This window comes from Hypanus sabinus, chromosome 25 (genome assembly GCF_030144855.1).
Source record: "Hypanus sabinus isolate sHypSab1 chromosome 25, sHypSab1.hap1, whole genome shotgun sequence".
Taxonomy (NCBI): Eukaryota; Metazoa; Chordata; class Chondrichthyes; order Myliobatiformes; family Dasyatidae; genus Hypanus; species Hypanus sabinus.
Window position 1 is genome coordinate 45,739,729 of NC_082730.1, and position 12,944 is coordinate 45,752,672.

Here is a 12,944-nt window from a genome sequence, read left to right on the forward strand (position 1 = left end):
AAGGATCAGCCATGGTTGAATGGCGGAGCAGACTCAATGGACCAAATGGTCTAATTCTGCTTCTGTTTTATGGTCTAAATGACCTGGCCTCCACAACAGTCCGTAGTGTGAATTCTAAAGAGTCACCACCCTCGGATTAAAGGAATTCTTCCTTATTCTGTGGCTGAGACCTCTAGAGGAAACATCCTCTCCACATCCACTCTATCTAGGCCTTTCAATATTCGACAGGTTTCAATGAAATCTCCCCTTATGCTTCTAAGTTCCAGTGAGTCCAGGCCCAGAGCCATCAAATGCTCCTGACATGTTAACCCTTTCATTCCTGGAATCATTATCATGAACCTCCTCTGGATCTTCTCCAATTCTAGCACATCTGCTTTCAAATCAATATACTTTGAACTTTGGTATTGGCTGTGGTAAAGCAGAGGGAACAGAAACAGTATGCACCTATTCCTATACTGCTAAAAGCAATACCATATGGAAACAGGCACTTTTGCTCACTGACCATGTAACACCATTTACACTGTTCACCCCATCAACCACACCATTCTCTGGATTCTACCACTTACCAGCACTAGAGGCATTTATAGCAGGCAACTAATCCTACAGCCCACAAGCCTTTTGAAAACAGGAGGAAACCCAGATGACGTGGTCACAAGAAGAAGATGCAAACTCCACACAGACAATGCTGGAGATCAAAATTAAAGCAGAGTAGCTGGAGCGGTGACAACACACTAAGAAAAATATGATGATATCAACAATCACGTTGAAAGTTATAATGAAGATGAAGATTGAGGATGCAATCATCGAAAACATTGTAAAACAGTCTTAGAGAATCAGAGGACACCAATGTGTGGAGCCAAAAAAGATGGGAGATTTTGAACAATTCTTTTCTTCAGTATTCACTAAGGATAAGGATATTGAATTGTGTAAGGTAAGGGAAACAAGTAGGGAAGTTATGGAAACTATGACAATTAAAGAGGAGGAAGTACTGGTGCTTTTAAGGAATATGAAAGTGGATAAATCTCCGGATCCTGACAGGATATTCCCTAGGACCTTGAGGGAAATTAGTGTAGAAATAGCAGGGGCTCTGACAGAAATATTTCAAATGTCATTAGAAATGGGGATGGTGCCGGAGGATTGACATATTGCTCATGTTGTTCCATTGTTTTAAAAAGGGTTTTAAGAGTAAACCTAGCAGTTATTGGCCTGTAAGTTTGATGTCTGTGGTGGGTTAATTAATGGAAAATATTTTTAGAGATGGCATATATAATTATCTGGATAGACAGGGACTGATTAGAAACAGTCAACATGGATTTGTGCGTGGAAGGTCATGTTTGACAAATCTTATTAAATTTTTTGAAGAGGCAACTAGGAAAGTTGATGAGGGTAAAGCAGTGGATGTTGTCTATATGGACTTCAGTAAGGCCTTTGACAAGGTTCCGCATGGAAGTTTAGTTAGGAAGGTTCTATCATTAGGTATTAATATTGAAGTAGTAAAATGGATTCAACAGTGGCTGGATGGGAGATGCCAGAGAGTAGTGGTGGATAACTGTCAGGTTGGAGGCCGGTGACTAGTGGTGTGCCTCAGGGATCTGTACTGGGGGTCCAAAGTTGTTTGTCATATACATTAATGATCTGGATGATGAGGTGGTAAATTGGAATTAGTAAGTATGCAGATGATACGAAGATAGGTGGCGTTGTGGATAATGAAGTAGGTTTTCAAAGCTTGCAGAGAGATTTAGGCCAGTTAGAAAAGTGGGCTGAAAGATGGCAGATGGAGTTTAATGCTGATAAGTGTGAGATGCTATGTTTTGGTAGGAATAATCAAAATAGAATAATCAAAACATGGTAAATGGTAGGGCATTGAGGAATGCAGTAGAACAGAATGATCTAGGAATAATGGTGCATAGTTCCCTTAAGGTGAATCTCATGTGGATAGGGTGGTGAAGAAAGCTTTTGGTATGCTGGCCTTTATAAATCAGAGCATTGAGTATAGGAGTTGGGATGTAATGTTAAAATTGTACAAGGCATTGGTAAGGCCAAATTTGCAGTATTGTGTACAGTTCTGGTCACCGAATTATAGGAAAGATGTCAACAAAATTGAGCGAGTACAGAAAAGATTTACTAGAATGTTACCTGGGTTTCAGCAACTAAGTTACAGGGAAAGATTGAACAAGTTCGGTCTCTATTCTTTGGAGCATAGGAGGTTGAGGGGGGACTTAATAGAGGTATTTAAAATTATGAAGATAGAGTTGACGTGGATAGGCTTTTTCCATTGAGAGTAGGGAAGATTCAAACAAAGGGACATGAGTTGAGAGTTAGGGAGCAAAAGTTTAGGGGTAACACGAGGGGGTATTTCTTTACTCAGAGGGTGGTAGCTGTGTGGAATGAGCTTCCAGTAGAAGTGGTAGAGGCAGGTTCTATGTTGTCATTAAAGTAAAATTGGATGGGTATATGGACAGGAAAGGAATGGAGGGTTATGGGCTGAGTGCAGGTTGGAGGAACTAGGTGAGAGTAAGCGTTCGGCACAGACTAGAAGGGCTGAGATGGCCTGTTTCCATGCTGTAATTGTTATATGGTTATAAGGCAGTCCCTTATCTACACTAGTTATTTGTGCTGACTTTGTTCATTTACAGTTAATCAAAAGAACACTGTGACATACTGAATTCCTTTGTCGATAATGATTAGGAACTAATACACAGTTTTAGTACTGTATCAGTATTGGCAGCGTTCTAATTTGTTCTGCATTTCATTTACAGTTGAAGTCAGAAGTTTACATGCACTTAAGTTGAAGTTATTAAAACATTGTTTAACAGTTCCACAGATTTCATATTAGCAAACTATAGTTTTGGCAAGACGTTGAGGACATCTACTTTCTGCATGACACCAGTAATTTTTCCAACAATTGTTTACAGACAGATTATTTCACTTTTAATTAACTATATCACAATTCCAGTGGGTCAGAAATTTACAAACAAATTCAAAAGATATCAGCCAAGACCTCAGAAAAAAAAACTGTGGACCTCCACAAGTCTGGTTCATCTTTGGGAGTAATTCCCAAATGTCTGAAGGTACAAACAACAGTATGCAAGTACAAACACCATGGGACCACACAGCTATCATACCGCTCAGGAAGGAGACACATTCTGTCGCCTAGAGATGAACGTACTTTCGCGTGAAAAGTGCAAATCAATCCCAGAACAACAGCAAAGGACCTTGTGAAGATGCTGGAGGAAATAGGTAGACAAGTATCTATAACCACAGTAAAACGAGTCTTATATCGACATAACCTGAAAGGCTGCTCAGCAAGGAAGAAGCCACTGCTCCAAAACTGCCATAAAAAGCCCAGACTACAGTTTGCAAGTGCAAATGGGGATAAAGATCTTTTTGGAGAAATGTCATCTGGTCTGATGAAACAAAAATTGAATTGTTTGGCCATAAATGACCATCGTTATGTTTGGAGGAAAAAGGCCGAAGAACACGAACCCAACCATGAAGCATGGGGGTGGCAGCATCATGTTGTGGGGGTGCTTTGCTGCAGGAGGGACTGGTGCACTTCACAAAATAGATGGCATCATGAGGAAGGAAAATTAAGTGGATATATTGAAGCAACACTTCAAGACATCAGCCAGGAAGTTAAAGCTCAGTCACAAATGGGTCTTCCAAATGAACAATGACCCCAAGCATACCTCCAAAGTTGTGGCAAAATTGCTTAAGACAACAAAGTCAAGGTATTGGAGTGGCCATCACAAAGCCCTGACTTCAATCCGATAGAAAATTTGTGGGCAGAACTGAAAAAGCATGTGCAAGCAAGGAGGTGTACAAACCTGAGTCTGTTGCATCAGTTCTGCCTGAAGGAATGGATCAAAATTCCAGCAACTTATTGTGAAAAGCTTGTGTAAGGCTACCCAAAACTTTTGACCCAAGTTAAACAATTTAAAGGCAATTCTACCAAATACTAACAAAGTGTATGTTAACTTCTAACCCACTGGGAATGTGATTAAAGAAATAAAAGCTGAAATAAATCATTCTCTCTACTATTATTCTGACATATCACATTCTTAAAATAGTGATCCTAACTGACCTAAGACAGGGAATGTTTTCTAGAATTAAATGTCAGGAATTGTGAAAAACTGAGTTTAAATGTATTTGGCTAAGGTGCATGTAAACTTCTGACTTCAACTGTAAATATATAACCTGTTGCTCAGTTTACAGTAATTTGACTGTTTTTAATACCTTTTTAACTATTTCCATGGAACCAGATTATTGGCACAGCCCTTATAATTGAGCCAAAATGTACTGGTCCTGATGTCCGAGTTAACCGGAAGCCACCTATGATGAATTAAGTTAATCCTTGATCCCCTCTACTAACAGCATAACTTTGCCCAGCCTTGATATTAGTTAAAATGCCCAGTCTTTCCTTGTTTACAGTTTTACACACAGCCCAAGGAGAACTTACCTGCAGCACCATAGGCTGGAGCAGTTGGATATGGAGCCTGCATCCCAGGTGACACGTTCGAGGGGTAAGCTGGGTGCATTGGATAGCTGTGAACCACCTCTCTTGGACCTAAAGAAACCTTACAATTAATACACAGAAATACAAATGCGTAGTTGTGCTGATTTGAGGAATGCAGACATCACAGAGTAACATAACACCATAAGATATAGGAGTAGAATTAGGCCATTTGGCCCAAGTCTGCTCTGCCATTTCATCATGGCTGATCCAATTTTCCTCTCAGCCCCAATCTCCTGCCCTGAATCAAGAATCTATCAACCTCTGCCTTATATATACATAAAGACTTGGCCTCCACAGCTGCCTGTGGCAAAGAATGGCACAGATAAACCACTCTCTGGCTAAAGAAATTTCTCCTCACCTCTGTTCTAAAAGGACACCCCTCCATTCTGAAATCATATTCTCTGGTCTTAGACTCCTCTCTGCATCCACTTTATCGGGGCCTTTCACTATTCGATAGGTTGCAATGAGGTCACCCCTCATTCTTCTGAATTCTAGTGAATACAGGCCCAGTGCCATTAAATGCTCTTCATATGGCAAGCCACTCAATTCTGGAATCATATTCATGAAGGTCCTTGGAATCCTCTCCAGTTTCAGCTCATCCTTTTTAAGGGACCCAGAACTGCTCACAATACTCCAAGTGAGGCCTCAACAGTGCTTTATAAAGTCTCAACGTTATACCCTGCTTTTACACCCTCATTTCTAGTCCTCTTGAAATGAATGCTAACATTGCATTTGCCTTCCACACCTCAGACTCAACATGCAAATTAACATTTAGGGAATCCTGCACAAGAACTCCCAATTCCCTTTGCACCTCAGTTTTTTGTATTTCCTCTTCATTTCTTGCACCAAAGTGCATGACCATACACTTCCCAACACTGTATTCCATCTGCCATTTTTTTGCCCACTCTCCTAATCTGTCTAAGTCTTTCCCTCTCTACATCCTGAAAACTACCTTCCTCTCCACCTATCTTTATACTGTCTGCAAACCTTGCAACAAAGCCACCAACTCCATCATTCAAATCATCAAAATATAATGTAAAAAGAATCAGTCCCAACACAGACCCCTGTGGAACACCAGCAGCCAACCAGAAAAGGCTCCCTTTATTCCCATTCATTGCCTCCTGCCAATCAACCAATCAATGCTAGAATCTTTCCGGTAATACCATGGCCTCATAGCTTGTTAAGTAGGCTCCTGTGCGGCACCTTGTCAAAGGCCTTTTGAAAATATGAGCTTACAAGTACACAAAATCAACTGATTCTTTGTCTATTTTGCTTGTTAATCCTGCAATGAATTCCAACAGATTTGTCAGGCAAGATTTTCCCTCAAGGAAATACAGCCGTTTTTTTTAAAATCACGTGCCTCCAAGTATCCTGAGACCTCATCCTTAATAATCAACTACAACATCTTCTCATTAACTGAGGTCAGACTAACTGGCCTAAAGTGTCGTTTCTTCTGCCTCTCTCCCTTCTTGAAGAGTGGAATGACATTTGCAATTTTCCAGTTGTCTAGAACAATTCCAGAATCTAGTGATTCTTGAAATGCTTCCAAAATCTCTTCAGCCACCTCTTTCAGACCCCTGGGGGGGGGGGGGGGATGAACATCATCTGGCAAAACCGACCTGTCTACTTTTAGACTTTTCAGTTTCCCAAGAACCTCCTCTCCATTAATGGTAACTTCACACACTTCATGACCCCTAATACCTAGGCCTTTCCCCATACTTTATCAACCATTTCATTGTCCCCAATTACTACTACTCCAGCACTGTTTTCCAGCGGTCCGATATCCACTCTCACCTCTTTTACACCTTGTGCATCTGAAGAAACTTTTGGTATCCTCTTTAATATTACTGGCTAGCTTACATTCATATTCCATCTTTACATTCTTAATGAATTTTTTGGTTCCCTTCTGTTGGTAGTTGAAAGGTTCCCAATCTTCTAAATTCCTACTAATGTTTGTTCTATTACATGCCCTCTCTTTAGTTTTTATGTTGGCTTTGACTTCCCTTGTTAGCCAGTGTCATCTTGCCTTTAGAATACTTCCTGTTTGGGATGTATATATCCTGTGCCTTCCGAATTGCTTCCAGAAATTCCAGCCATTGTTGCTCTGCCATCATCCCTGCCAGTGTTCTTTTCCAATCAATTCTGGCCAACTCTTCTCTCAAGCCTCTGTAATTCCCTTTACTCCACGTAATAATGACTTTAGCTTCTCCTCCTCAAAATTCAGGGTAAATTTAATCATATTGCCTCCCCACAGGGTTAGAAACATAGAAAACCTACAGCACAATACAGGTCCTTTGGCCCATAAAGCTGTGCTGAACATGTCCCTACCTTAGAAATTACTTAGGATTACCCTTCACCTATTTTTCTTAACTCCATGTACTTGTCCAGGAGTCTCTTAAAAGTCTCTATCGGATGTGCCTCCACACACTCACCACTCTCTGCATAAAAACTTACCTCTGACATCTCCTCTGTACCTACTTCTAAGCATCTTAAAACTGTCTTCTGGTGTTAGCTATTTCAGCCCTGGGAAAAAGCCTCTGACTATCCATGTGATTAATGCCTCTCATTATCTTGTACACTTCTATGAGGTCACCTCTCATCCACCGTTTCTCCAAGGAGAAAAGGCCGAGTTCACTCAACCTATTCTCATAATGCATGCTCCCCAATCCAGACAACATCTTTGTAAGTCTCCTCTGCACCCTTTCTATAGTTTCCACATCCTTGCTACAGTGAGGCGACCAGAACTGAGCACAGTACTCCAAGTGGGGTCTAACCAGAGTCCTATATAGCTGCAACATTATCTCACAGTTCCTAAACTCAATCCCACGATTGATGAAGGTCAATGTTTTGTTAACCACAGAGTCAACCTGCGCAGCAGCTTTGACTGTCCTAACGACTTGGACCCCAAGATTCCTCTGATCCTCCACACTGTCAAGAATGTTATCATTAATACTATATTCTGCCATCATATTTGACTTACAAAATTGAACCATCTCACACTTATCTGGGTTGAACTCCATTTGCCACTTCTCAGCCCAGTATCAATGACCCACTGTAACCTCTGACAGCCCTCCACATTATCCACAACACCCCCAACCTTTGTATCATCAGCAAATTTATAAACCCATCTCTCCACTTCTTCATAGGTCATTTATGATAATCCCGAAGAGTAGAGGTTCCTGAACGGATCCCTGAAGCACACCACTGGTGACTGACATCCATGCAGAATATGACGCATCTACAACCACTCTTTGCCTCCTGTGGGCAAGCCAGTTCTGGATCCACAAATCAATATCCCCTTGGATCCCATGCCTCCTTACTTTCTCAATAAGCCTTGCATGGGGTACCTTATCAAATGCCTTGCTGAAATCCATATACACTACATCCACTGCTCTACCTTCATCAATGTGTTTAGTCACATCCTCAAAAAAATCAATCAGGCTCGTAAGGCACGACCTGCCTTACACAAAGCCAAGCTGACTATTCCTAATCATATTATGCTTCTCCAAATGTTCATAAATCCTGCCTCTCAGGATTTTCTCCATCAACTTACTAACCACTTAAGTACGACTCACTGGTCTATAATTTCCTGGGCTATCTTTACTCCCTTTCTTGAATAATGCAACAACATCCGCAACCCTCCAATCCTCCGGAACCTCTCCTGTCCTCATCGCCAGAGGCTCTGCAATCTCCTTCCTCGCCTCCCACAGTAGCCTAGGGTACATTTTGTCCGGTCCCAGTAACTTATCCAACAATGCTTTCCAAAAGTTCCAGCACATCCTCCTTCTTAATATCTACATGCTCAAGCTTTTCAGTCTGCTGTAAGTCATCCCTACAATCACCAATATCCTCTTCCGTAGTGAATACTGAAGCAAAGTTCTAATTAAGTACCTCTGCTATCTCCTCCTGTTCCATACATACATTTCCACTGTCACACTTGATTGGTCTTATTCTGTCAAGTCTTGTCCTCTTGCTCTTCACATACTTGTAGAATGCCTTCGGGTTTTCTTTAATGCAGTCTGCCGAGGCCTTCTCATGGCCCCTTCTGACTCTCCTAATTTCTTTAAGCTCCTTCCTGCTAGCTTTATAATCTTCCAGATCTCTTTCATTTCCTAGTATTTTGAACCTTTCGTAAGCTCTTCTCCTTGACTGGATTTACAAAAGCCTTTGTACACCATGGTTCCTGTATCCTACCATCCATTTCCTGTTTCATTGGAACGTACCTATGCAGAACTCCACGTAAATATCCCCTGAACATTTGCCACATTTCTTCCGTACATTTCTCTGAGAACATCTGTTCCCAATTTATGCTTCCAAGTTCCTGCCTGATAGCCTCATATTTCCCCTTACTCCAATTAAACACTTTCCTAACTTTTCCATCCCTCTCCAATGCTATGGTAAAGGAGATAGAATTGTGATCACTATCTCCAAAATGCTCTCCCACTGAGAGATCTGACAACTGACCAGGTTCATTTCCCAATACCAGATCAAGTACAGCCTCTCCTCTTGTAGGCTTATCTAGATATCATGTCAAAACTTCACTTGAACACTCCTAACACAACTCCACCCCATTTAAACTCCTCGCTCTAGGGACATGCCAATTGATACTTGGGAAATTAATATCTCCCACCACGAAAACCCTGTTATTATTACACCTTTCCAGAATCTGTCTCCCTATCTGCTCCTCGATGTCCCTGTTACCATTGGGTGGTCTATAAAAAACACCCAGAAGAGTTATTGATCCCTTCCTGTTTCTAACTTCCACCCACAGAGGCTCAGTAGACCACGACTTCCTCCTTTTCTGCAGCTGTGACACTCTCCCTGATCAGCAGTGCCACTTCCCAACTTCTTTTGCCTCCCTCCCTGTCCTTTCTGAAATATCTAAAGCCTGGCTTTAGTAACCATACCTGTCCCTGAGCCATCCAAGTCTCTGTAACGGCTGCAACATCATAGTACTGATCCATGCTCTAAGCTCATCCGCTTTGTTCATAATACACTTTGCATTAAAATAGACACATCTCAAACCATCGGTCTGAGCACGTCCCTTCTTGATCACCTGCCTATCCTCCCTCTTGCACTGTCTCCAAGCTTTCTCTGTTTGTGAGCCAACCATTTCTTCCTCCATCTCTTCAGTTTGGTTCCCACTCCCCCAGCAATTCTAGTTTAAACTCTCAATGGCTTTAGCAAATCTCCCCGCCGGGATATTGGTCCCCCAGGATTCAAGTGCAACCCATCCTTTTTGTAAAGGTCACTCCTGCCCCAAAAGAGGTCCCAAAGATCCAGAAATCTGAATCCCTGTCCCCACTCCAATCACTCAGCCACTTATTTATCCTCCACCTCACTCTATTCGTATACTCGCTGTCACGTGGCTCAGGCAGTAATCCCGAGATTACTACCCTTGAGGTCTTGCTTCTCAACTTCCTTCCTGACTCCCTCTAGTCTGGTTTCAGGACCTTCTCCCTTTTCCTGCCTATGTCATTGGTACCAATATGTACCACAACCTCTGACTGTTCACCTTCAAACTTCAGGATATCACGGACGCAATTAGAAACATCCCGGACCCTGGCACCTGGGAGGCAAACTACCACCCGTGCTTCTTTCCTGCATCCACAGAATTGTCTGTCTGACCCCCTAACTATAGAGTCCCCTATCACTGCTGCCACCCTCTTCCTTTCCCTACCCTGCTGAGCCACAGGGCCAGACTCTGTGCCAGAGGTGTAGCCACTGTTGTTTCCTCCAGGTAGGCTGTCCCCCCAACAGTTCTCAAGCAGGAGGACTTATTGTTAAGGGGGACAGCCACAGGGGTGCTCTCTAACCTCTGACTTCTGCCCTTCCCTCTCCCTTTTACCTTAAGCTCTCTAATCAATTCTGGCTCTTTGCACAACACCCAATCCAGAATAGCTGATCTCCTAGTGGGCTCAACCATGAGCTTCTCTGAAAAGCCATCGCATAGACACTCTTGAAATTCCCCCTCTGGGATCAAGCTCTGACCCGATTTTCCTAATCTACCTGTATATTGAAAGCCCACATGAGTATTGTAACATTGTCAAGCATTTTCTATCTCCCATTGTAATTTGTAGACCACTTCCTTACTACTGTTTGGGTGGGGGTCTATATACAACTCCCATCAGGGTCTTTTTATCTTTGCAATTCCTTAGCTCTATCCACAATGTTACCTCTTTCTAATGAATTGATTTAAAAAAAAAACCGAACAAGTTTCTGTGTGTTGCTCTAAATTTTCAATGTCTGCAGAATCTCTTGTGTTTATAATTCAGGTCTATAGTTAAGATGAGCTCATTGGCAATAACAATTAGTGCTTTCTGATAGGCTCACTGACATGTGTTGGAAGAAAATGAGAGATCACATGGAGTAATGTGTGATTTATTAAAAAATCCGGTGCACAGCAGGAGACTAGCCAAAGCTGATCTACCAGAGCATAAATTTGGTACAGCTTTTACATTCTCAGTTGATGAGATTACCAGTAAAACTATAGTTTGATGACTGAATGGTGGCTACAGGAAGATTTAATTAAGTAACAGAGTAGGTCCTGAATACAGAGTGAAATGATTATCCTCAGGTCTAACAGTAAACCCAATTTTCTATTATAACAATGGGTGCACATCTTTACAGTGAGTGAAACTCCTGAAACGTCATCTTTGCTGCATTCCATGTCTCTACTTTTGTCTGAAGATCCTTGTTATCACATTAACACAATCCACATTTGCCTGTTAGGGTGAGCAGTTTCAAGTTGCTGGATGTCAACATCTCTGAGGATCTCTCCTGGGCCAAAAATATCGATGGAATTACAAAGACGGCATGACATCAGCTGTATTTCATCAGGAGTTTGAGGAGATTTGGTATGTCACCAAAGTCACTCAAATTTCTACAGATGTTCTAACTGGCTACATCACTGTCTGGTATGGAGGGGCCACTGCACAAGATCAGAAAAAGCTGCAGAAAATTGTAACCTCAGTCATGGACACCAGCCTCCCCAGTATCCAGGACACCTTCAAAAGGTGATGTCTCATAAAGGTGGCATCCATCAGGAGCAGTCCTCAGGACGTACCCTCTTCTTGTTGCTACTATTAAGGAAGTGGCACAGGAGCCTGAAGGCACACATTCAATGTTGCAGAAACAGCCTCTTCACCTCCACCATTAAACTTCTGAATGGACATTGAACACACAAACACGTCCTCAGTACTTTTTTCTTTTTCCCTTCTCTCTTTGCACTTATTGATTTATATATATAATACTGTATACTTCAAGTCATCACATTTTATTGCCATTTTGACCATAACTGCTGGTACAATATATAGTAAAAAATGAGACAACATTTTTCAGGACCATGGTGTTACATGACATAGTACAAAAACTAGACTGAACTATGTAAAAAACAACACAGGAAAAAAAAACTAGACTAGACTACAGACCTACTCAGGACTGCATAAGGTGCACAAAACAGTCCAGGCATTACAATAAATAATAAACAAGATGATAGGGCAGTAAGGTGTCAGTCCAGGCTCTGGGTATTGAGGAGTCTGATAGCTCGGGGGAAGAAACTGTTACATAGTCTGGTCGTGAGATCCCGAATGCTTTGGTGCCTTTTCCCAGATGGCAGGAGGGAGAAGAGTTTTTCTGAGGGGTGCATGGCGTCCTTCATAATGCCATTTGCTTTGCGGATGTAGTGTAAGTGTCCGTAATGGCGGGAAGAGAGACCCAGATGATCTTCTCAGCTGACCTCACTATCCACTGCAGGGTCCTGCAATCCGAGATGGTGCAATTTCTGAACCAGGCAGTGATGCAGCTGCTCAGGATGCTCTCAATACAACCCCTGTAGAATGTGATGAGGATGGGGGGTGGGAGATGGACTTTCCTCAGCCTTCGCAGAAAGTAGAGATGCTGCTGGGCTTTCTTTGCTATGGAGATGGTGTTGAGGGACCAGGTGAGATTCTCCGCCAGGTGAACACTAAGAAATTTGGTGCTCTTAACGATCTCTACCGAGGAGCCGTCGATGTTCAGCGGGGAGTGGTCACTCCGTGCCCTCCTGAAGTCAACAACTATCTCTTTTGTTTCGTTCACATTCAGAGGCAGGTTGTTGGCTCTGCACCAGTCCATTAGCCGCTGCACCTCCTCTCTGTAAGCTGACTCATCATTCTTGCTGGTGAGACCCACCACGGTCGTGTCATCGGTGAACTTGATGATATGGTTCGAGCTGTGTGTTGCAGCACAGTTGTGGGTCAACAGAGTGAACAACAGTGGACTGAGCACACAGCCCTGGGGGACCCCCGTGCTCACTGTGATGATGTTGGAGATGCTGCTTCCGATCTGGACTGACTGAGGTCTCCCAGTCAAGAAGTCTAGGATCCATTTGCAGAGGGAGGTGTTCAGGCCCAGTAGGCTCAGCTTTCCAAACAGCTTCTGAGGGTTG

The 12,944-nt window shown here is 42.5% G+C and overlaps 1 protein-coding gene across 7 annotated transcripts in view; it reads right to left on the reverse strand.

The window, feature by feature from the left end:
- The window catches only part of shisa4 (shisa family member 4), a 139,527-nt gene that overhangs the window by 5,893 nt on the left and 120,690 nt on the right, over positions 1-12,944 (reverse strand). For all 7 annotated transcript variants that reach the window (XM_059950516.1, XM_059950514.1, XM_059950515.1 and 4 more), the window contains one exon: positions 4,460-4,567. In XM_059950516.1, the coding sequence (XP_059806499.1) occupies positions 4,460-4,567 (108 nt within the window). The remainder of the gene's footprint in view (positions 1-4,459; positions 4,568-12,944) is intronic.